The sequence below is a fragment of the Mustelus asterias genome, chromosome 8, assembly GCF_964213995.1.
Source record: "Mustelus asterias chromosome 8, sMusAst1.hap1.1, whole genome shotgun sequence".
Lineage (NCBI taxonomy): Eukaryota > Metazoa > Chordata > Chondrichthyes > Carcharhiniformes > Triakidae > Mustelus > Mustelus asterias.
The window spans coordinates 48821982-48847824 of record NC_135808.1 but is presented as its reverse complement, the minus strand read 5'-3'; the positions used below and the strand labels follow the sequence as shown (position 1 = coordinate 48847824).

Here is a 25843-nt window from a genome sequence, read left to right as displayed (position 1 = left end):
TATAGAACCATAGAGAACCATAGAAAATTACAGCTCAGAAACAGGCCTTTTGGCCCCTCTTGTCTGTGCCGAACCATTTTATGCCTAGTCCCACTGACCTGCACTTGGACCATATCCCTCCACACCCCTCTCATCCATGAATCTTGGTAGTCCTTTCCCAATTTCTTCTGTCACATGTGAGGGAACATGTGGCACTCTGTTTCTAGTACTTAGGTCATATATAAAGTTTCTTTTCTATCCAGCATTCCAGTTCAACATCTTTTTCATTTACATTTTATCATATTGATTCTTGTGCTTTTCCATTAGCTTTACCGTTTCACCAATCTTGTTCTGGCATGTCATCGCAGTTTCTTTCAGTGTCTGAATTACTGTTCTGCTGTCAATTTCAATGCTTCTACCTCTTTCGTTAGTTTCTCATTGTGAAGCTTTCTCCTTCAAGTTCTTATTCCCCTAATTCAATTCTTCACTCGACTTGTTCTTATTTTCTAGTTTCTTTATCACGCAGTTCAGCTTATTTATTCTCCATTGCCTCATTAACTTCATTTTGTCAATTTCTGCAACTTATTTTTTCTCCAAGTTTGCTCCGAATCATTTCACCTTTTTGTTTTCATGTCTTCTCTAGAACTTTAATTCTTTTTGCTGATTCCTCTTTATGCTAAGTAGTTCCTAGATTCTTTTGCAGTATTTAATTTCTACATCTCTTCCGAGAGGAATCCTTCATGCTCTTACTGGATGAATACATTTCATAATGGAACCTTCATTTCCACTTGTCTTAACTTCACTAAACTCTTCTGGCTTCACTGTCAGTCGGGTCTGTCTTCGATGAAGTGTTCTCTCGTTTCCATTCTGTAACTCCCTCATTGTCCTTCATTTGGTCATTGGATACCTTTCTACTGTGGGTCATTTGTTCCCTGTCATTGGTGAATTTTGTTGCCCTCCTGTGGGGGTCTTCTTTTGTCTCCAATCTGAGGGTCTTTTGCCCTCTTTCTGGGGTCTTCGATTGCTCCGTTTCTAAGCTCTATGTTGCCATTCCATTGAGGCTTTTATTGCCTCCTCTCTGAAGTCTTTTTTGAGAGTTGCCCTCTCTCTGAGGTCTTTCTCTAATTTCCCTGTCCGTAACTGTTCTCTTGTGCTTGCCACTTGAAGACTATAGAAACATAGAAAAACTACAGCACAAAACAGGCCCTTTGGCCCCACAAGTTGTGCCGAACATATCCCTCCCTACCTTTTAGGCCTACCTATAACCCTCCATCCTATTAAGTCCCATGTACTCATCCAGGAGTCTCTTAAAAGTCCCCATTGAGTTTGCCTCCACCACCACTGACGGCAGCCGATTCCACTCGCCCACCACCCTCTGTCTGAAAAACTTCCCCCTAACATCTCCCCTATGTAGTAATGTTTTTTTCCCGCCACACAGGCTGTAGTTGCTGAGATACAGCCGGCTTCCCTTTGCAGATGTATTTTGTATCAATGCAGGTACAGAGTGTTTCGAGCTGCTTCGAGTTTGTTTACTCTTAAAGCTGCAGCACTGCTTTCCAATAATGCCAGCTGCTTTTTAAGCTTTTGAACTTTCTTTAACTGCAGCAATGTTTTGCCTTTTATCCAAGTTCCCGAAGCCACGTCTCTTGCTCTGTGGCTCACTTTCTCTGTAAGTTTCTTTTTTAAACCAATTGTCTCTTGGCCAATTTTACAGGTGCTTTTTGTGTCCGTCTTTCAATTTCTTTAATGCACTGAGCCTCCCAGACTGCCACTTGGTCTACAATGCAAGTACAGGTACTTTTCTCGTATTTCGCTCCCATTTCCCCTGATTCTGACCCAGGGGATCTTGTCGTGTTCTTTTCACTGCTCACGCATTTTGTAACTGTCCATTACTCAGGGTTTGGCAATATCTCAAATGGGTCTATTCGTCCAAAGAATGGCATTCTGGTGAGTATTTGTTTTCTTTTTCTCAGACTTTGATTGAAACATGATACATGGGTCAGGCTAGGGGGAGGTTCTTAAAGGAGCCATAGCTTAGCCAGGTACCTGAGCCTGAATTATTCTGCGGCTGACACATCAGCACCCAATCCCCCTCTTACGGGAGGAATATATTCTGTTGCATTAATGTTACACACTCTGTGCGAGCAATTGTTCTTCACGATAGTATATGTTTGCTGCATAGATAGTAATAGAAGCAGTATCCTGGAGATTTGTCATTAACTGCTGAAGGGACCCCAGGCCAATTCTGGACAGTCCCAGAGGTGATGGCCAGGGTGTTGTGGACATAGAATCCCTACAGTGCAGGAGGCCTCCATTTGGCCCATCGAGTCTGCACCGACCACAATCCCACCCAGGCCTTATTCCCATAACCCTTCATATTTACCCTGCTCAGCCTGCCTGCCTGCTCAGCCTTACCTGATTCCTCTCGGAGTCTTTGTTGATGGGGTCCTCTGCCGCCAGAGCAACACTGCTGGCTGCGATCACCAGTAGAATGCACATCTCAAAGTAACGTAGGTTGACGATGAAGTGACATACCCTGCGCAGCCTGCCAGGTCAAATAGGAAGGAACAGTTACTGCTGAAATCCCACATATTGAAATAGCTTCCCTCCCACAACTGATGCCCTGGTCTGCTCACCCCATTATAAACCCAACTGAAACCCACCAGGCTGGTCTTTGGGATTTAAATTCAGTGGGTGGCTCCAGCCTCCCCTTCCTGATTCATGTTTGTTGAAAATTGTCTGCAGGGTGCCCTATTTACAATCTATATTAATGACTTAGAGGGATAGAAGGTAGGACATTTAAGGCCATTCAGGAGCTGGGGCAACTTAACAGCAACTGACAAGACTTACGGATTGGTGGTGCTGAAAAGGAACATGGAGCTGTAGGGTATAATCGCCCTGGACTTTTTCTCCTCATCCTTTACAGAGCTGTTGCTGCTGCACTTACTCACGTTGTTTTCTGGAAGAAAAAGAAACAAATTATTAAGGAACCAATTGGGCTTGGCTCCGGAAATAGCTTCCATCCCTGCTCTCCATGGAACTCATTTGGGATCGAGAGGGGAAGTTGGTCAGGATTCCCTGTGGAACAGGAGTAGGGTCTATAGAACTGTACCCTAGTGACAGTCAGCACCTTCAGGAGAGAGAACTGCACAGTGAGGCACAGACTCACATTGAGACACTGAGGACACTGAGAACTATGCAGCGAGACACTGAGAACTATAGTGAGACACTGAGAACCAGGCAGCAAGACACTGAGAACCAGGCAATGAGAGAATGAGAACTACGCAGTGAGAGAATGTGAATTACGCAGTGAGACACTGAGAACCACACAGTGAGACACTGACAACCACACAGTAAGACACTGAGATCCTCACAGTGAGTCACTGAGAACCATGCAGCGAGGGAATGAGAACCACACAGTGAGACACTGAGAACCACATGGTGAGACACTGAGGACCATGCAGTGAGACACTGAGAACCACACAGTGAGACACTGAGAATCACGCAGTGAGACACTGAGAACCATGCAGTCAATGAGAACTACGCAGCGAGACACTGAGAAACACAGTGAGACACTGAGAACCAAACAGTGAGACACTGAGAAACACGTAGTGACACACTGTTAATGAGGACTACGCAGTGAGACACTGAGATTCACACAGTTAGAAACTGAAAAACACACAGTGAGACACTGAGAACCATGCAGTGAGACACTGAGAACCATGCAGTGAGACACTGAGAACCACGTAGTGAGAAAGTGAGAACCACGCAGTGAGAAAGTGAGAACCACGCCGTGAGACACTAAGAACCATGCAGTGAGACACTGAGAACCACGCAGTGAGTGAGAACTATGCAGTAAGACACTGAGAACCACGCAGTGAGAGAATGAGAGCGACGCAGTGAGACACTGAGAACCATGCAGTGAGACACTGAGAACCATGCAGTGAGACACTGAGAACCACGTAGTGAGAAAGTGAGAACCACGCAGTGAGAAAGTGAGAACCACGCCGTGAGACACTAAGAACCATGCAGTGAGACACTGAGAACCATGCAGTGAGACACTGAGAACCACGTAGTGAGAAAGTGAGAACCACGCAGTGAGAAAGTGAGAACCATGCAGTGAGACACTAAGAACCATGCAGTGAGACACTGAGAACCACGCAGTGAGTGAGAACTATGCAGTAAGACACTGAGAACCACGCAGTGAGACACTGAGAACCACACAGTGAGACACTGAGAACCACGCTGTGAGTGAGAACTATGCAGTAAGACACTGAGAACCACGCAGTGAGACACTAAGAAAGACGCAGTGAGATACTGAGAACTGCATTGTGAGACACTGAGAATCACACAGTGAGTGAGAACTATGCAGTGAGACACTGAGAACCACGCAGTGAGACACTGAGAACCACGCAGCGAGACACTGAGAACCACGAAGTGAGACACTGAGAACCACGAAGTGAGACACTGAGAACCACGCAGTTAATGAGAGCTACGCAGTAAGACACTGAGAACCACGCAGTGAGACACTGAGAACCACGCAGCGAGACACTGAGAACCACGAAGTGAGACACTGAGAACCACGCAGTTAATGAGAGCTACGCAGTGAGACACTGAGAACCACGCAGTGAGACACTGAGAACCACGCAGCGAGACACTGAGAACTACGCAGTGAGACACTGAGAACCACGCAGTGAGACACTGAGAACCATGCAGTTAATGAGAGCTACGCAGTGAGACACTGAGAACCACGCAGCGAGACACTGAGAACCACGCAGTGAGACACTGAGAAACACGCAGTGAGTCACTGAGAACCATGCAGCGAGAGAATGAGAACCGTGCAGACACTGAGAACCACATGGTGAGACACTGAGAACCATACAGTGAGACACTGAGAACTTTGCAGTGAGACACTGAGAGCCATGCAGTGAGCGAGAACTGCGCAGTGAGACACTGAGAACTGCGCAGTGAGACAGAGAACCGTGCAGTGAGACAATGTGAAACTTTGCAGTGAGAGAATGAGAACCATTCAGCGTGAATGAAAACTACGCAGTAGACACTGAGAACCACGCAGTGAGACACTGAGAACCATGCAGTGAGACACTGAGAACCATGCAGTGAGACACTGAGAACCATGCAGTGAGACACTGAGAACCATGCAGTGAGACACTGCGAACCACGCAGTGAGACACTGAGAACCATGTAGTGAGACACTGAGAACCATGCAGTGAGACACTGAGAACCACGCAGTGAGACACTGAGAACCATGCAGTGAGACACTGAGAACCACGCAGTGAGACACTGAGAACCACGCACTGTGACACTGAGAATCGCACAGTGTGACACTGAGAATCGCACAGTGAGACACTGAGAACCACGCACTGTGACACTGAGAACTACGTGGTGTGACACTGAGAACCACGCACTGTGACACTGAGAACCACGCAGTGAGAGAATGAGAACTACGCAGTGAGACACTGAGAACCACGCACTGTGACACTGAGAACCACGTAGTGTGACACTGAGAATCGCACAGTGAGACACTGAGAACCACGCAGTGAGAGAATGAGAACCACACAGTGAGACACTGAGAACCACGCAGTGTGACACTGAGAACCACACAGTGAGAGAATGAGAACTACGCAGTGAGACACTGAGAACCACACAGTGAGACACTGAGAACCACGCACTGTGACACTGAGAATCACACAGTGAGACACTGAGAACCACGCAGTGAGACACTGAGAACCACACAGTGAGACACTGAGAACCACGCACTGTGACACTGAGAACCACGCAGTGTGACACTGAGAACCACGCAGTGTGACACTGAGAACCACACAGTGTGACACTGAGAACCACGCAGTGAGACACTGAGAACCACACAGTGAGACACTGAGAACCACGCACTGTGACACTGAGAACCACGCAGTGTGACACTGAGAACCACGCAGTGTGGCACTGAGAATTGCACAGTGAGACACTGAGAATTACACAGTGAGATACTGAGAATCATGCAGTGAGGCACTGAAAACTACAGTGAGACCACTAAAACATTCCATCCATTGAGACAGAAATCAAGTTAAGGGGCCATAACTTCCTCACAATGAGGACCTTCACCAGATTGTCACTCTGTTCCTACTTGCGCTAAATTCCTGAGGTGCCTGTCTCATGCAAGATTACTCACTCAGGCTGGACAGGATCCAGGAAATGCAGCAGGTCCCTCAGTCCCAGTGTCATCGTCCAAATGGAGTGGAGCAAAGAATGGCACTCACCTCACACCACTCGTTGCTGTAAAGCAGGTGAATTTAAAGGTCCCATTGAAAATAACAGGCTAAGGAGAAGGTGAGTGTCCAGTGTAGGTGGATGGGATTTGGGCGTGGCTGGTGTTGGACATCAGCAGGGGTGTGCAAGGGAATGCACATTGGCAGGGGAATCAAACATTGTGGTTATTGGGGCTCAGTTTGGACAGCGGTAGTAGGGCATTGTGGGAGTTGGGGGTGGGTTGAAGCGGATGGGGGATAGGGGTTGGGCTGGGGTTGGGGTGCCAGACCGCACAGGGTGGGGGTGCTGGAGCATCCAGGATGGGTAGGGAATTGCCGCATAATCTTTGTTATTTACGAGAGGGATTCTCCAGCGTACTTTTGAAGTGCCAGATACTTCTGCCTCACAGAAATATATTGGATCAAACATTCTGACAAGAAGTAACCAGCCGGAAACATTAACTCTGCTTCTCTCTCTCCATAGATACTGCCAGGTCTGCTGAGGTTATCCAGCATTTTCTGTTTTTATTTCAGATTTCCAGCATCCGCAGTATTTTGCTCTCACGCTCATTTTTCAAAATTAAATAATAGATAGCCATTTATGATGACAAAAATCATTAACAACATTTGTCTTAGAACTTATGATATCACTGCAGCCAAACTGTCTGCTCAGTGCAAATCGGTTTCAACTCAAAAATGTTCTGTATCGTTAATAATGCAAGATGCAGGCTAACCATTCTACACTGTCCCCATCAAACATTCCCAGGACAGGTACAGCACGGGGTTAGGTACAGAGTAAAGCTCCCTCTACACTGTCCCCATCAAACATTCCCAGGACAGGTACAGCACGGGGTTAGGTACAGAGTAAAGCTCCCTCTACACTGTCCCCATCAAACATTCCCAGGACAGGTATAGCACAGGGTTAGATACACAGTAAAGCTCCCTCTACACTGTCTCCATCAAACACTCCCAGGACAGGTACAGCACAGGGTTAGATACAGAGTAAAGCTCCCTCTACACTGTCCCCATCAAACATTCCCAGGACAGGTACAGCACAGGGTTAGATACAGAGTAAAGCTCCCTCTACACTGTCCCCATCAAACACTCCCAGGACAGGTACAGCACAGGGTTAGATACAGAGTAAAGCTCTCTCTACACTGCCTCCAGCAAACACTCCCAGGACAGGTACAGCACAGGGCTAGTTAGATACAGAGTAAAGCTCACTCTACACTGTCCCACCAAACACTTCCAGATCAGGTATGGCACAGGGTTAGATACAGAGTAAAGCTCCCTCTACACTACCCTCATCAAACACTCCCAGGACAGGTACAGCACGGGGTTAGATACAGAGTAAAGCTCACTCTACACTGTCCCATCAAACACTTCCAGGACAGGTACAGCACAGATACGAAAGCAAAATAATCTGAAATAAAAACAGAAAATGCTGGATAAATGCAGAATGCCTGGCAGCATCTGTGGAGAGAGAAACCAAGTTAACTACTGTGACCCTTTATCAAAACCTAGCAACTACTGATTATTTCCAGCATTTTCTATATTTATTTCAGTTCGAGCATGGGTTAGGTACAGTCTGAGACCTCCTTTACATTGTCCCCCATGACTTTGTTACTACAGAGTACAAAATTGTCATAATATTCTTTTGCAATGCACATACAAGTTGTGTTCCTATATCCAGCAGAGGCTACCCTTTCCCTATGTGTAAGAAGCCAACCAGAACATCCACACCAATGCTACTTTGCCCATGCCAGGCTGGGTGCCACTGTCAATTGGTACCAATTATGGGCAACCTGGTGATGTGGACTTCCCCCATTGCTGACTAAATGGAGAAGGTCCCAACTGAGGTTCTGTATGGGTGCAGATAGAGGAAGCTTCCAACCACAAGCCGAGATATAAACCTAATCTACATTAAGGCCCCTACTACACTTGGGTAACAGTCACTGAGGAGCCAGTGTTTTGAGGTACTAGTTAAAATTCAGGCTCTGATGACTCTCACTCTTTGTCCAGTGAGATGAAAGCTGGCCTGAGATCACTCTCACTGCACCAAGAATCTTTCACTTTGACTGCTGAGCCCCAGTGAGCTTCATGGGGGAGTGGGGGGTGTGCCAGGTCCAACATGCTCTTGTCTTTCCAACCCCACCCGTGAAAACAGAAAGGTTTCTCCTACCTGGTGCAACAAGAGAATCCATGGGGGTCTCGGTGTTTTCGCAATCCATATCAATCTCAGTATGGTCCCGACACTTGTCCTGCTCTGAGTTCCTGGAACTTGCCAGCTCAGCCAGCCCTGGTGAAGCTGGCGTGTTTTTTAGATCCAGCTGCAGGTTTAACAGGCTGGTTTGCTCATTAATCTGTTGCTTGTCAAGCTTGCTGTTTTTCGCAGCGTCCACATTTTCATTCTCTGTACCCTTGGGGCATACTGTCTCCACTTGCACGATGGGAAGGGTCATGTCGGTGCCCAGCTTTTGATTCAGGCTGCTGTATGGAGACATTTGAGAAGCATGAGCCAAGCTGAGTTCTGCCAGCCCCCATTCTTTGTCCCCATCCCTCTTCCCCTCCTATCTCCTGAAACCATCAGCTGTCACCCCTGGTCTTTGACCTACATTGATTCCCAGTCTGACAACACTGGACATCAAAGGGAGCATCAAGCACATGCAGAGACGGATTTTACTCAGAAGCCTGGAGATGCTGGCACCTTCTGGTTACTGACTGAATCCCAATTCAGGCCTCATGGACACCTTCTCATGGGGTCCCTGGGCTTGGGTGCCGAGCAATGATAGGGCTAGGAGGTGGAACCCCTCCCCCTTACTAGTATATCTCCAGATGGCCCAGTGTGGGGGTTGGTCAATCTCCACCCAACTCTGACCCTGAGAATTGTAGGGAATTGTTAAACAGGGTGAATTGCAGATTCATCCAGTCTGCACCACCGCCCCCCCACCCCCCCGACCTTTCTGCTTGGTGTGAGGGTCAAGGTCAGGAAAACCCAAAAGGTCACATCTTCTGGATGAGCGTGCACCCACTTGTTCATTGTGAACAATCCTTCTGCTGGGAAATGCACCCTCTCTCGGTATTCAGCCCTAACTGGCCAGCTACAGAGGGAACAACACAGAGCCTTTAACATTGTAAAATATCCCAGCGCTGTTCACAGGACCATTATCAGAGGAAAACTGAAACCAAGTTCAAAGAAGGAGCTATTAGGTGAGATGACCAAAAGCTTGGTCAAAGTGTCAAGTTCTAAGAAGTGCCTTAAAGGAAAAGAGGTGGAGAGATTCAGAGAGGGATCTCCAGAGCTTCGCACCTTGGTTGTCGAAGGCACAGCCACCAATGGGAGGCGGAGGAAATGGTAGAGACGTGTAAGAAGTCAGAATTGGAGGAACCCTGGGAATGAGCAGTGGTAGCAGTTTGATCCATCTCTGAGACTGTGACACGAGTTCACAAGTATCATGTCTCTTCTCCATCAGGAATTGAACAGGGAGCATTGAGATATGGGTGACTTTAGACAATCTCATCACAGTTACTGGGAGTGGGAGCTGCTGCAAACTAGGCTTGGCTATCACAAGCCAATATTTCTCTGGAGTTTTACCCAGCCAGGTTATCAAAGATCGCAAACTCTGATTGGATATATTCCTGGAGGTGTCATCACCTGACAGCCTGCCTCTGGCCACCTGGCCTCTACGCCACCACCATTAGTTGCCTGACATGTCCTTCTTTGCCATTACCCTGCAACTCCCACTAATTCCCTTAAGTGAATAATTCTAGGCTACCAAACAGACTTTATTTCATCGAATTACAGAATCCCTTCAGTGCAGAAGGAGACCATTTGGCCCATCAAGTCTACACTGACTCTCTGACAGATCATCTTACCCAGGCCCTATTCACATAATACCACATATTTACCTCACTAATGCTCAATCTACACATCTTTGGACACTGAGGGACAATTTAGCACAGCCAATTCTCCTAACCCGCACACCTCTGGACTGTGGGAGGAAACCGGAGCACCTGGAGGAAACCCACGCAGACATGGAGAGAACATGCAAACTCCACACAGACAGTCACCCGAGACTGGAATCAAACCTGGGTCCCTGGCACTGTGAAGCAGCAGTACTAACCACTGTGTCACTGCGCCTCTCCAAATTTCCACAACTTTTGAATGTCACTATGAATTTTCTCCTGGTTTTCCCGCACAGCAGAGTCCTGGAGATTTTTCATTAATTCAAAGTGACGCCAAAGACAATTCTGGAGGATTGACAAGTCTGATGTTTACACATAAGAAGCTGTTCAAACTCCACTAGTGGGAGGCGAAGCTGTTAAAATACAGTGAGGAAAGGTCCACCATGATACAAACTTTTAAAATAGTGTTTGCCAGCCCTCCCACGCTTGTCCTGGAGTCTCCCAGAATTAAACTCCCGACACTCTGCCGGGGAACCTGGAAGGAAAAGGAACAACCAGAGGGTTCCAATGCACCCAGATAGAGTGGTTCCATCAAGACCACACTCGGGGTAGAGTGGCTTCTGAAATACAACATGCGGGTACTTTCACTGCCCTTATTGTCTATTGACTCATGCTGAAGCATAACATTTGGACATGGAGAACCCCTTAAATATGGTCCAAGCAAAGCATGCAATATCAAGAGCTACTGACCTTGTGTGTGGCTTGCTTCTCCACGAGAGTGTCTTTGTCTGTTCCCGGGTGTCCTTCTCCTCGGGGCTTGGAAGGCCCTTCAACTGCTCCTTGGGCAGCACCTCTTTGCTCTCCCCTGCCCCGTGGCTGAGGTTGGTCTCGTCCCGCTCCTCCAGCCCCAACCTTGCTTCCTTGTAGAGAGACCTGTACCTCCTTTTGACCCGCAAGGGTTCATCCAGCCTCAAACTTTCTCCAGCCTGGGCATTCCGGCCGTACGTCCGGCTGGGCCTGCAGTCCTGATCCCCATTCACTTTGGGCGAGGAGCCTTCCTTGTTCTCTCCCGTGGGCTGCCAATTGTTCCGGAGTGACTGAGTCTTGAATCCTTCTCGTTTGCTGCCTTCTCCCTCTCCAGCTTCCTTAGCCTGCTCCCCCAGCCGCCGGAGACTCTCACCTTCAAAGATCCGGGAGCGATGTCTCCGATACCTGCTGCCCTCCAGTCCTTGCAAAGCCTCAGCGAATAAAGCCTCACGGCTGCTCATCTGCATGCGTCTCCTCAGCTGGCTGGTTCTGGCCTCCCAGATTGACATGTGTTTGTGCCGCCTGAACTCCCTCCTGTATTCAAATGGAGACCAGAACATAAGAATACAGAAATAGAACATAGAACATTACAGCGCAGTACAGGCCCTTCGGCCCTCGATGTTGCGCCGACCAGTGAAACCAATCTAAAGCCCCTCTAATCTACACTATTCCAATACCATCCATATGTTTATCCAATAACCATTTGAATGCTCTTAATGTTGACGAGTCCACTACTGCTGCAGGCAGGGCATTCCACGCCCTTACTACTCTCTGAGTAAAGAACCTACTTCTAACATCTGTCCTATATCTCTCACCCCTCAATTTAAAGCTATGTCCCCTCGTGTTAGCCATCACCATCCGAGGAAAAAGGCTCTCACTATCCACCCCATCTAATCCTCTGATCATCTTGTATGCCTCTATTAAGTCACCTCTTAACCTTCCTTCTCTCTATCGAAAACAACCTCAAGTCCCTCAGCCTTCCCTCATAAGACCTTCCCACCATACCAGGCAACATCCTGGTAAATCTCCTCTGCACCCTTTCCAATGCTTCCACATCTTTTCTATAATGCGGCGACCAGAACTGTACGCAATACTCCAAGTGTGGCCGCACCAGAGTTTTGTACAGTTGCAGCATGACCTCATGGCTCCAAAACTCAATCCCTCTACCAATAAAAGCTAACACACCGTATGCCTTCTTAACAACCCTATCAACCTGGGTGCCAACTTTCAGGGATCTATGCACATGGACACCCAGATCCCTCTGTTCATCCACACTACCAAGTATCTTACCATTAGCCCAGTACTCTGTATTCCTGTTACTCCTTCCAAAGTGAATCACCTCACACTTTTCCGCATTAAACTCCATTTGCCACCTCTCAGCCCAGCTCTGCAGCTTATCTATGTCCCTCTGTAACCTGCCACTTCCCTCCGCACTGAAATAGAACAAGGCACAACATAACAGACCAGAGTGACATGACAGGAACAGATTACAAGGATCACTGGCAGTCGGAGACAATTACTGTTACATCTGAGACAGAGCAAATCTGATATTCAGCAACACATCTCAGGAAACGTTTCTTGTTTCGCTAATGACTTTCATGACAGCTCTTTTCTCCAAAGTCAGCATCAGTCCATTCAGTTCATCATCACCAATCCTCCATCGAATCACTTTGTTTCTCTGTGACCCCATTTTCACATTGCATTGGACTACACTGCACAGAGACTGGGATGTAAGAGTTCCACAGTATGAATATTGTAATCATTAGAAAGGACATTTACCAAAAAAAAAGGCCGGGAGACTTCACATCCTCACTGAGACCAGCACAGAGACAGCCTGACGCTGAATTGCATTCAGCATTGAGCTGATTTAACAAATGAACGGGTGCCTAACATTGACCTGCCGTATAATCAGTACGCCAGTATTAATCTCACTTTGCATATGATCGTTCTCCCACTCCCCCGTACCTGGAACACCCTAGTCTCTCCCTCTACACTCCTGTACCTGGAAAACTCTATTCCATCTCTCATTCTCCTGTACCTGGAACACTCTAATCTCTCTTGCACGCTCCAGTATCGAGAACACTCTAATCTCTCTCATACTCTCCTGTACCTGGAACACTCTGATCCCTCTCTCACTCTCCTGTATCTGGAACACTCTAATCCAACAGAGGTGACCTGATAGAGGTGTACAAGATGTTGAGAGGTATAGATCGGGTGGATTCTCGGAGGCTTTTTCCCAGGGCTGAAATGGCTGCTACGAGAGGACACAGGTTTAAGGTGCTGGGGAGTAGGTACAGAGGAGATGTCAGGGGTAAGTTTTTCACTCAGAGGGTGGTGGGTGAGTGGAATCGGCTGCCGTCAATGGTGGTGGAGGCAAACTCGATAGGGTCTTTTAAGAGACTTCTGCTTGAGTACGTGGGACTTAATAGGATTGAGGGTTATAGGTAAGCCTGTATATAAGCCTAGGTAGGTAGGGACATGACCAGTGCAACTTGTGGGCTGAAGGGCCTGTTTGTGCTGTATTTTTTCTATGTTCTATCTCTCACACTCCTGTACATGGAACACTCTTATCCTTCTCTCACTCTCCTATACCTGGGACACTCTAATCCCTCTCTCACTCTCCTGTATCTGGGACACTCTAATCCCTCTCTCACTCTCGTATCTGGAACACTCTAATCCATCTCTCACTCTCCTGTATTTGAAACATTCTCATCCTTTCCTCACTCTCCTGTATCTGGAACACTCCAATCCCTCTCTCAGTCTCCTGTATCTGGAACACTCTAAACCCTCTCTCACTTTCCTGTATCTGGGACACTCTAATCCCTCTCTCACTCTCGTATCTGGAACACTCTAATCTATCTCTCACTCTCCTGTATCTGGGACACTCTAATCCCTCTCTCACTCTCGTATCTGGAACACTCTAATCTATCTCTCACTTTCCTGTATCTGGGACACTCTAATCCCTCTCTCACTCTCCTGTATCTGGGACACTCTAATCCCTCTCTCACTCTCGTATCTGGAACACTCTAATCTATCTCTCACTCTCCTGTATCTGGGACTCTCTAATCACTCTCGTATCTGGAACACTCTAATCTATCTCTCACTCTCCTGTATCTGGGAGACTCTAATCCCTCTCTCACTCTCCTGTATCTGGAACACTCTAATCTATCTCTCACTTTCCTGTATCTGGGACACTCTAATCCCTCTCTCACTCTCCTGTATCTGGGACACTCTAATCCCTCTCTCACTCTTGTATCTGGAACACTCTAATCCATTTCTCACTCTCCTGTATTTGAAACATTCTCATCCTTTCCTCACTCTCCTGTATCTGGAACACTCCAATCCCTCTCTCAGTCTCCTGTATCTGGAATACTCTAATCCCTCTCTCACTCCCCTGTATCTGGGAGTCTCTAATCCCTCTCTCACTCTCCTGTATCTAGTACACTCTAATCCATCTCTCACTCTCCTGTATCTGGAACACTCCAATCCCTCTCTCAGTCTCCTGTATCTGGAATACTCTAATCCCTCTCTCACTCCCCTGTATCTGGGAGTCTCTAATCCCTCTCTCATTCCCCTGTATCTGGGAGACTCTAATCCTTCTCTCACTCCCCTGTATCTGGGAGACTCTAATCCCTCTCTCACTCTCCTGTATCTAGTACACTCTAATTCCTCTCTCACTCCCCTTTATGTGGAACACGCTCATCCCTCTCTCACACCCCTGTACCTGGAATACTCTAATCCTCCTCACTCTCGTATATGTGGAACACTCTAATCCCTCTCACACTTTCCTGTATCTGGAACATTGTAATCCCTCTCTCACTCTCCTATATCTGGAACACTCTAATCCCTCTCTCACACTCCTGTACCTGGAACACTCTAATCCCTCTCTCACTCTCCTGTATCTGGAACACTCTAATCCCTCTCTCACTCTCCTGTATCTGGAACACTCTAATCCCTCTCTCACTCCCCTGTATCTGTAACACACTAATCCCTCTCTCACTCTCCTATATCAGGAACACTCTAATCCCTCTCTCACTCTCCTGTATCTGGAACACTCTAATCCCTCTCTCACTCTCCTGTACCTGGAACACTCTAATCCCTCTCTCACCCCCCTGTATCTGGAACACTCTAATCCCTCTCTCACTCCCCTGTATCTGGAACACTCTAATCCCTCTCTCACTCCCCTGTATCTGGAACACTCTAATCCCTCTCTCACTCCCCTGTATCTGGAACACTCTAATCCCTCTCTCACTCTCCTGTACCAGGAACACTCTAATCCCTCTCTCACTCCCCTGTATCTGGAACACTCTACTCCCTCTCTCACTCTCCTGTATCTGGAACACTCTAATCCCTCTCTCACTCCCCTGTATCTGGAACACTCTAATCCCTCTCTCACACTCCTATATCTGGAACACTCTAATCCCTCTCTCACTCCCCTGTATCTGTAACACACTAATCCCTCTCTCACTCTCCTGTATCTGGAACACTCTAATCCCTCTCTCACTCTCCTGTATTTGGAACACTCTAATCCCTCTCTCACTCTCCTGTACCTGGAACACTCTAATCCCTCTCTCACTCCCCTGTATCTGGAACACTCTAATCCCTCTCTCACTCCCCTGTATCTGGAACACTCTAATCCCTCTCTCACTCTCCTGTACCAGGAACACTCTAATCCCTCTCTCACTCCCCTGTATCTGGAACACTCTAATCCCTCTCTCACTCTCCTGTATCTGGAACACTCTAATCCCTCTCTCACACTCCTATATCTGGAACACTCTAATCCCTCTCTCACTCTCCTGTACCTGGAACACTCTAATCCCTCTCTCACTCTCCTGTATCTGGAACACTCTAATCCCTCTCTCACTCTCCTGTACCTGGAACACTCTAATCCCTCTCTCACTCTCCTGTATCTGGAACACTCTAATCCCTCTCTCACTCCCCTGTATCTGTAACACACTAATCCCTCTCTCACTCTCCTGTATCTGGAACACTCTAATCCCTCTCTCACTCCCCTGTATCTGTAACACACTTATCCCTCTCTCACTCTCCTGTATCTGGAATACTCTCATCCCTCTCTCACTCTCCTGTATCTGGAACGCGCTATTCTCTCTCTCACTCTCCTGTTTCTCAGGAATTCTCATGAGGGCCCGTTTTTGGCAAGATATATGAATATTCAAGCAAACACACCCACACACTCATCCTTCCACACACACACTTTCTCTCTTCCAGACACACACACCCTCTTTCAAGGCACTCACTCTCTCTTTTGCAATGCAGACTCTCTCTGTCTGTCTCACTCAACCCAATCTCTCTCTCTCACAACACAGTCTCTCTCTCTCTCTCCCTCAAAGCACAGTCTCTCTCTTTCTCCCTCACAACACAGTCTCTCTCTCTCACAATGCAGTCCCTTTCACTTTCTTTCACAACGCAGTCTCATTCTCTCACAACAGTCTCTCCTTCCCTCTCACAACCAAGTCTCTCTCACTTTCTTTCTTATAATGCAGTCTCTTTCTCTCACAACACAGTCTCTCTAACAACGGAGTCTTTCTCTCTCCCTCTCGCAATGCAGATTTCCTCTCTCTCATAACAGTCTTTCTCTCTCTCTCACAATGCAGTCTCTGCCTCACTTTCACAACGCTGCCTCTCTCTCTATCACAACACAGTCTCTCCCTCTCTCACAAGTCTCTCTCACTCTCTTTCTCACAACACAGTCACTCTCTCTCTCACAATGCAGTCTCTCATTCTCTCACAACGCAGTCTCCTCTCTTTCTCACAACGCAATCTCTCTCTCTCGCTCAGAACGCAGTTTCTCTCACACGCAGTCCTTTTCTCTCTCCCAATGCAGTCTTTTTCTCTCTCACACCCCAGTCTCTCCCTCTCTCACAACATAGTCTCTTTCACTCTCACAATGTAGTCTCTCACTCTCTCACAACATAGTCTCTTTCACTCTCACAATGTAGTCTCTCACTCTCTTTCTCACAATGTAGTCTCTCTCACAATGCAGTTTCTTTCTCTCTCTCTCCCAACACAGGCTCTCTGTCCCCCTCGCAATGCAGTCTCTCTCTCTCTCCCTCTTTCTCAGTAGCTCTCTCTTTCTCGCACACCAGTCTCCCTCTCTCACAACAGTCTCCTCTCTCTCTCTTGCTATTTCTCTCTCAACGCAGTCTCTCTCTTTCACAACGCAGTCTCTCCCTCTCCCACAACATAGTCTCTCTTTCACTCTCACAAAAGTCTCTCTCACTCTCTTTCTCACAATGTAACCTCTCTCTCTCAACACAGTCTTTTTCTCTCTCCCTCACAACGCAATCTCTCTCTCTCCCTCTCTCACAACGCAGTCTCCCTCTGTCTCTCTCTCTCTTACAATGCAGTCTCTCTCACAACACAGTCTCTCTCACAAAGCAGTCTCCCTCTCTTTCACAACGCTGCCTCTCTCTCTCTCTCCCTCACAATGCAGTCACACAATCTCTCTCTCTCATAATGCAGTCTCTCTCTGTCTCACAATGCAGTATCCCTCTCTTACAAGGCAGTAACTCTCTCTCTCACAGCACACTCTCTCACAATGCAGTCTCTCTCTCTCAATGCAGTCTCCTCTCTCTCATGCTGCAGTCGCTCTCTCTCAGTCTCCCTCTCTGAACGTAGTCTCTCTCCCTCTCTCTTTCTCACAACACTATCTTTCTCTCACACAACGCTATCTCTCTCTCTCACAACGCAGTCTCTCCCTCTCTTTCACCACACTGCCTCTCTCTCTCTCTCACAATGCAGTCACACAATCTCTCTCTGTCTCACAATGCAGTATCCCTCTCTCACAAAGCAGTAACCCTCTCTCTCACAACACAGACTCTCTCACAATGCAGTCTCCTCTCTCTCTCTCATAGTGCAGTCACTCGCTCTCTCTCTCTCAGAACACAGTCTCTCTCACAACGCAGTCACTCTCTCTCTCAGCGCAGTCTCTCTCTCTCACAACACAGTCTCCCGCTCTCTCAACACAGTGTCCCTCTCTCAATACAGTCTTCCTCTGTCTCACACAACACAGTCTCTGTCTCTGTCTCTCTCTCTCTCTCTCACAAAACAGTCTCTCTCCCTCACAACGCAGTCTCTCTCACAATACAGTCTCTCTTCCTCTCTATTTTTCACAACGCAGTATCTCTCACAATGCTGCCTCTCCCTCTCTCACAACAGTCTCTCTTGCACCCTCACAAGTCTCTCTCACTCTCTTTCTCACAGCACAGTCTCTCTCTCTCACACAACAGACTTCCTCTCACAACGCATTCCTTTTCTCTCTCTCAATGCAGTCTTTTCCTCTCTCTCACAACGTAGTCTTTCGCCCTCTCTCACAACACAGTCTCTCCCTCTCTCACAATAGACTCTCTTGCACTCACACAAGTCTCTCTCACTCTCTTTCTCACAACGCAGTCTTTCTCTGCCTCACACACAACGCAGTCTCCCCCTCTCTCACAACAGTCACTCTTTCACTCTCAGGTCTCTCTCACTATCTTTCTCTCAACGCAGTACAACTCTCTCATAATGCAATCTCTCAATCTCTCTCTCTCTCACACACACACAACGCAGTCTCCCTCTCTCACAACGCAGACTTCCCCTCTCACAATGCAGTCTCTCTCACTCTTTCACAATGCAGTCTCTCCTTCCCTCTCACAACAAAGTCTCTCTCACTCTCTTTCTTACAATCAGTCTCTCACTCTCTCACAACACAGTCTCCTCTCTTTCTCACAACGCTGCTTCTCTGTCTCTATCACAACACAGTCTCTCCCCCTCTCACAACAGTCTCTCTTGCACCCTCTCAAGTCTCTCTCACTCTCTCTCTCACAATGCAGTCTCTCTCTCTCACAATGCAGTCTTTCTCACAATGCAGTCTCTCTCTCACAACGCAGTCTTTTCCTCTCTCTTAATGCAGTCTTTTTCTCTCTCTCTCACACCGCAGTCTTTAGCCCTCCCCCACAATGCAGTTTCCCTCTCTCACAATGCAGTCGCTCTCAAAACGCAGTCTCTCCCTCTCTCACAACAGTCTCTCTTGCACTCTTTCTCACAATGCAGTCTCTCAATCTCGCTCTCTCTCTCTCACAACGCAGTCTTTTCCTCTCTCACAACACGGATTTCCTCTCACAATGCAGTCTCTCTCTCTCTCTCTCTCACAAAGCAGACTTCCTCTCACAACACAGTCCTTTTCTCTTTCTCAAAGCAGTCTTTTTCTCTCTCTCTCTCAACGCAGTCTCTCTTGCACTCTCACAAGTCTCAATCACTCTTTCTCACAATGCAGTCTCTCAATCTCGCTCTCACTCTCTCACAACGCAGTCCCTCTCTCTCTTACAATGCAGTCTTTTCCTCTCTCTCACAACGAAGACTTCCTCTTTCTAACAACGCAGTCTCTCTCTCACAATGCAGTCTCTCACTCTCTCTCTCTCACACACAATGAAGTATCTCTATCTCCTACAATGCAGTCTTTTCCTCTCTCTCACAACACAGTCTCTCCTTCCCTCTCACAACAAAGTCTCTCTCACTTTCTTTCTTATAATGCAGTCTCTCTCTCTCTCACAATGCAGTCGCCCTAACAACGGAGTCTCTCTTTTCCTCTTACAACGCAGTCTCTCTCTCTCTCTCTCTCATAAAGTAGTCTCTCTCTTTCTCACAACGCAGTCTCTCTCTCTCTCTCACAACGCAGTCTCTCTCTCTCACAACGCAGTCTCCACTTTCTCACAACGCAGTCTCTCTCTCTCTCTCTCACAACACAGTCTGTCTCTCTCTCTCACATAACGCAGTCTCTTTCTCTCCCTCTCTCACAAAATGCAGTTTTTCTCTCTCTCTCACAATGCAGTCTCTCTCACAATGCAGTCTCTGCCTCACTTTCACAACACTGCCTCTCTCTCTATCACAACACAGTCTCTCCCTCTCTCACAACAGTCTCTCTCTCTCACACAACAGTCTCTCTTGCACCCTCACCAGTCTCTCTCACTCTCTTTCTCACAACAGTCTCTCTCTCTCTCACAATGCAGTCTCTCAATCTCTCTCTCTCACAACGCAGTCTCTCTCACACGCAGTCTTTGTCTCTCTCACAACGCAGTCTTTTGCCCTCTCTCACAATGCAGTCTCTCTCCCTCTCACAACGCAGTCTCTCTCCCTCTCACAACATAGTCTCTATTTCACTCTCACAACAAAGTCTCTCTCACTCTCTTTCTCACAATGCAGTCTCTCTCACAGTGCAGTTTCTTTCTCTCTCTCTCTCTCAATGCAGTAGCTCTCTCTTTCCCGCACAACACAGTCTCCCTCTCTCATAATGCAGTTTCTTTCTCTCTCAACGTGGTCTCTCTCTCTGCCTCACAACGCAGTCTCTCTCTCGCAATGCAGTCTCTTTCTCTCTCCCTCGCAATGCCATCTCTCTCTCTTTCTCTGACACAACGCAGTCACTCTCTCTCACAACACAGGCTCTCATTGTCTCACAATGCAGTCTCCTCTCTTTCTCACAATGCAGTCTCTCTCCCTCACAACGCAGTCTCTCTCTCTCTCTCTCTCACCAACAACGCAGTTTCTCTCGCAACGCAGTCTCTTCTCTCTCTCTCTCACACACAATGCAGTCTCCCCCTCTCTCACAACAGTCTCTCTTTCACTCTCAAGTCTCTCTCACTATCTTTCTCACAATGCAGTATGTCTCTCTCATAATGCAATCTCTCAATCTCTCTCACTGTCTCACATAAAGCAGTCTCTCTCTCACAACGCAGTTCACTCTCAAGTCTCTCTTACTCTTTCTCACAACGCAATCTCTCTCTCGCAATGCAATCTCTCAAAATCTCTCTGTCCCTCTCTCTCACAACGCAGTCTCTCTCTCTCACACACAAAACGCAGTCTCTCTCTCTCTCACAACACAGTCTCCTCTCTCTCTCTCAATGCAGTTGCTTTCTCTCTCTCAGAACACAGTATTTCTCCTCTATTTCTCACAGCGTAGTCTCTCTCTCTCTCTCACAACAAAATCTCCCTCTCTCACAATGCAGTCTCCCTCACAACACAATCTCTCTCCCTCTCTCTTTCTCACAACGCAGTCTCTCTACCTCTCTATTTCTCAGAATGCAGTATCTCTCACAATGCAATCTCTCTCCCTCTTTCACAACGCTGCCTCTCCCTCTCTCACAACAGTCTCTCTTGCACTCGCACAAGTCTCTCTCGCTCTCTTTCTCACAACACAGTCTCTCTCTCTCAAAACGCAGTCTCTCTCTCTCTCACAATGTAGTCTTTTTCTCTCTCTCTCACACACAATGCAGTCTCCCCGTCTCTCACAACAGTCTCTTTTTCACTCTCAAGTCTCTCTATCTTTCTCTCAATGCAGTGTCTCTCTCTCATAATGCAATCTCTCTCTCTCTCTCATGACACAGTGTGTCTCCCTCTCACAACACAGCCTCTCCCTCTCTCACAACAGTCTCTCTTGCAGTCTCACAAGTCTCTACCATTCTTTCTCACAATGCAGTCACTCTCTCTCTCTCTCTCACAACGCAGTCCTTTTCTCTCTCTCAACGCAATTTTTCTCTCTCTCTCACAATGCAGTCTCCCTCTCTCACAACAGTCTCTCTTGCACTCTCACAAGTCTCTTATCACACTTTCTCACAACGCATTCTCTCTCTCACAATGCAGTCTCTCAATCTCTCTCTCTCTCTCTCACAACGCAGTCTCTCTCTCACAACACAGTCTTTTCCTCTCTCTCACAACGCAGTCCCTCTCTCTCACAACGCAGTCCCTCTCTCTCACAACGCAGTCCCTCTCTCTCACAACGCAGTCTCTCTCTCTCTTTCACAATGCAGTCTCTCCCTCTCTCACAACAAAGTCTCCTCTCTCACTAACAACAGTCTCTCACAATGTAATGTCTCTCTCTCTCTTGTCTCTCACAATGCAGTCTCTCTCTTTCACAACGCAATCACTCTAACAACGGAGTTTCTCTCTCCCTCTCACAACGCAGTCTCTCGCTCACAACGCAGTCTCTGCCTCTCTCTCACAACGCTGCCTCTCTCTCTATCACAACACAGTCTCTCTTGCACCCTCACAAGTCTCTCTCACTCTCTTTCTCACAACGCAGTCTCTCCCTCTCTCACAACAAAGTCTCCTCTCTCTCTCACAATGCAGTCTCTTTCTCTCTCTTGCACTGCAGTTTCTTTCTCTCTCTCAGCGCAGTCTCTCTCTCTCCCTCGCAATGCAGTCTCTCTCTCAACGCAATAGCTCTTTCTTTCTCGCACAACACAGTCTCCCTCTCTCACAAAGTAGTTTCTCACTCTCTCAGTCTCTCATTTATTCTCACAAAATTCTCTCTCACTCTCTTTCTAACAATGCAATCTCTCTCTCTCTCTCAACGCAGTCTTTTTCTCCCTCTCTCACAACAGTCTCTCCTTCCCTCTCACAATGCAGTCTCTTTCTCTCTCTCCCTCACAATGCCATCTCTCTATCTCTTTCTCTGACACAACGCAGTCACTCTCTCTCTCACAACACAGTCTCTCATTCTCTCACAACACAGTCTGTTCTCACATGCACACACTCTCTCTCACATGCACACACTCTCTCTCACATGCACACACTCACTCTCACATGCACACACTCACTCTCACATGCACACACTCACTCTCACATGCACACACTCACTCTCACATGCACTCTCTCACATGCACACTTTCTCTCTCACATGCACACACTCTTTCTGCCACATGTACTCTCTCACAAATGCATACTCTCTCTCTTTCACAAGCACACTCTCTCTCTCACACGTGCACACACTCTCTCACGTGCACACACTCTCTTTCACATGCACTGTCTGTCTCACATGCACACCCTCTCTCACATGCACACTCTCTCTCTCACATGCACTGTCTCTCTCACATTCGCACTCTCTTTCACATGCACACTCTCTCTCACATGCACTGTCTCTTTCACATGCGCACTCTCACTCTCACATGCACACACTCTCACATGCACACACTCTCACATGCACACACTCTCACATGCACACACTCTCACATGCACACACTCTCACATGCACACTCTCTCACATGCACACTCTCTCACATGCACACTCTCTCACATGCACACTCTCTCACATGCACACACTCTCACATGCACACACTCTCACATGCACACACTCTCTCTCACATGCACACACTCACTCTCACATGCACACACTCACTCTCACATGCACACACTCACTCTCACATGCACACTCTCTCACATGCACACTTTCTCTCTCACATGCACACTCTCTCTCACGTGCACACTCTCTCTCACGTGCACTCTCTCACATGCACTCGCTCACATGCACTCTCACACACGCACACACTCTCTCATGTGCACACTCTCTCTCACATGCACGCTCTCTTTCTCTCACACATGCACACATTCTCTCTTACACGCAAACACACACTCTCACATGTGCACACTCTTTCTCTCCCACTCTCACCTGCAGACACACTCTCTCACATGCACTCTCTCTCACACACACAGGCACACACTCTCTCTCACATGCACTCTCCATGATCCACTCTCTCATGCACTCTCTCTCTCATATGTACATACACTCTCTCACATGCACACACTCTCTCTCACATGCACACACTTTCTCTCAAATGCAAACTCTCTCTTTCATCCACACTCTCTCTCTCTCACATGCACGCACTCTGTCTCTCTCTCACATGGACACTCTCCCTCACATGCACACACTCTCTCTCACATGCACACTCTCTCACATGGACACTCTCCCTCACATGCACACTCTCTCTCGCATGCACACTCTATTTCTCGCATGCACACTCTCTCTCGCATGTGCACACTCTCTCTCTCACATGCACACTCTCTCTCTCACATGCACACTCTCTCTCTCACATGCACACTCTCTCTCTCACATGCACACACTCTCTCTCACATACACACGCTCCCTCTCTCACATGCACACCCTCTCTCACATACACTCTCTCACGTGCACACTCTCTCTCACGTGCACTCTCTCACATGCACTCTCTCTCAGGTGCAAACTCTCTCACATGCACGCTCTCTCACGTGCACACTCTCTCTCACGTGCACGCTCTCTCTCTCTCACACATGCACACATTCTCTCATACACGCAAACACACACTCTCACATGTGCACACAGTCTCACTCTCACATGCACACTCTCCCTCCCATGCGCACACACTTTCTCTCTCTAATGCACACACTCTCTTTCTCACATGCACACTTTCTCACATGCACTCCCTATCTCTCATGTGCACACTCTCTCTCACATGCGTATTCTCTCTCTCTCTCACATGCACACACTCTTTCTGCCACATGTACTCTCTCACAAATGCATACTCTCTCTTTCACAAGCGCACTCTCTCTCTCACACGTGCGCACTCTCTCACACGTTCACACACTCTCCCTCACGTGCACTGTCTGTCTCACATGCACACCCTCTCTCACATGCACACTCTCTCTCTCACATGCACTGTCTCTCTCACATGCGCACTCTCTCTCTCACATGCGCACTCTCTTTCTCACATGCACACTCTCTCTCACATGCACACTCTCTCTCACATGCACACACTCTCTCTCACATGCACACACTCTCTCTCACATGCACACACTCTCTCTCACATGCACACACTCTCTCTCACATGCACACACTCTCTCTCACATGCACACTCTCTCTCACATGCACACTCTCTCTCACATGCATACACTCTCTCACATGCACACTCTCTCTCACATGCACTCACTCACATGCACACACTCTCACATGCACACTCTCTCACATGCACACTCTCTCTCTCTCACATGCACACTCCCTCTCACGTGCACACGCTCTTTCACCTGCACACTCTCTCTCACATGCACACTCTCTCACGTGCACACTCTCTCTCACGTGCACACACTCTCTCTCACGTGCACACTCTCCCTCACGTGCACACACTCTCTCACGTGCACACACTCTCTCTCACGTCCACACAATCTCTCTCACGTCCACACACTCTCTCGCACGTGCACACTCTCTCTCACATGCGCACTCTCTCTCACATGCACACTCTCTCTCTCACATGCACTGTCTCTTTCACATGCGCACTCTCTTTCTCAGGTGCACACTCTCTCTCACATGCACACTCTCTCACACATGCACACCACTCTCACATGCACACACACTCACATGCACACACTCTCACATGCACACACTCTCACATGCACACACTCTCACATGCACACTCTCACATGCACACTCTCACATGCACACACTCTCACATGCACACTCTCTCACATGCATACACTCTCACATGCACGCACTCTCACATGCACACACTCTCACATGCATACACTCTCACATGCACACACTCACATGCACACACTCTCACATGCACACACTCTCACATACACACACTCTCTCTCACGTGCACTGTCTGTCTCAGATGCACACCCTCTCTCACATGCACACTCTCTCTCTCACATGCACTGTCTCTCTCACATGCGCACTCTCTTTCTCACATGCACACTCTCTCTCACATGCACACTCTCTCTCACATGCACACTCTCTCACATGCACACTCTCTCTCTCACATGCACACACTCTCTCTCACATACACACACTCTCTCTCACATGCACACTCTCTCACATGCACACTCTCTCTCACATGCACACTCTCTCTCACATGCACTCTCACTCACATGCACTCTCTCTCTCACATGCACACACTCTCTCTCACATGCACACACTCTCTCTCACATGCACACTCTCTCTCTCACATGCACACTCTCTCTCTCACATGCACACTCTCTCTCACATGCACACTCTCTTTCACGTGCACACTCTCTCACGTGCACTGTAGCTCTCACATGCACACTCTCTCTCACATGCACACTCTCTCTCTCTCACCTGCACACTC

The 25843-nt window shown here is 47.9% G+C and overlaps 1 protein-coding gene across 1 annotated transcript in view; it reads right to left on the bottom strand.

The window, feature by feature from the left end:
* LOC144497727 (putative voltage-dependent R-type calcium channel subunit alpha-1E) overlaps positions 1-25843 on the bottom strand; it is a 319684-nt gene that overhangs the window by 114036 nt on the left and 179805 nt on the right. The window contains exons 19-22 of the mRNA XM_078219167.1: positions 10899-11489; positions 8425-8732; positions 2830-2938; positions 2395-2524 (exon numbers count right to left, since the gene is read on the bottom strand). Of these exons, the coding sequence (XP_078075293.1) occupies positions 2395-2524; positions 2830-2938; positions 8425-8732; positions 10899-11489 (1138 nt within the window). The remainder of the gene's footprint in view (positions 1-2394; positions 2525-2829; positions 2939-8424; positions 8733-10898; positions 11490-25843) is intronic.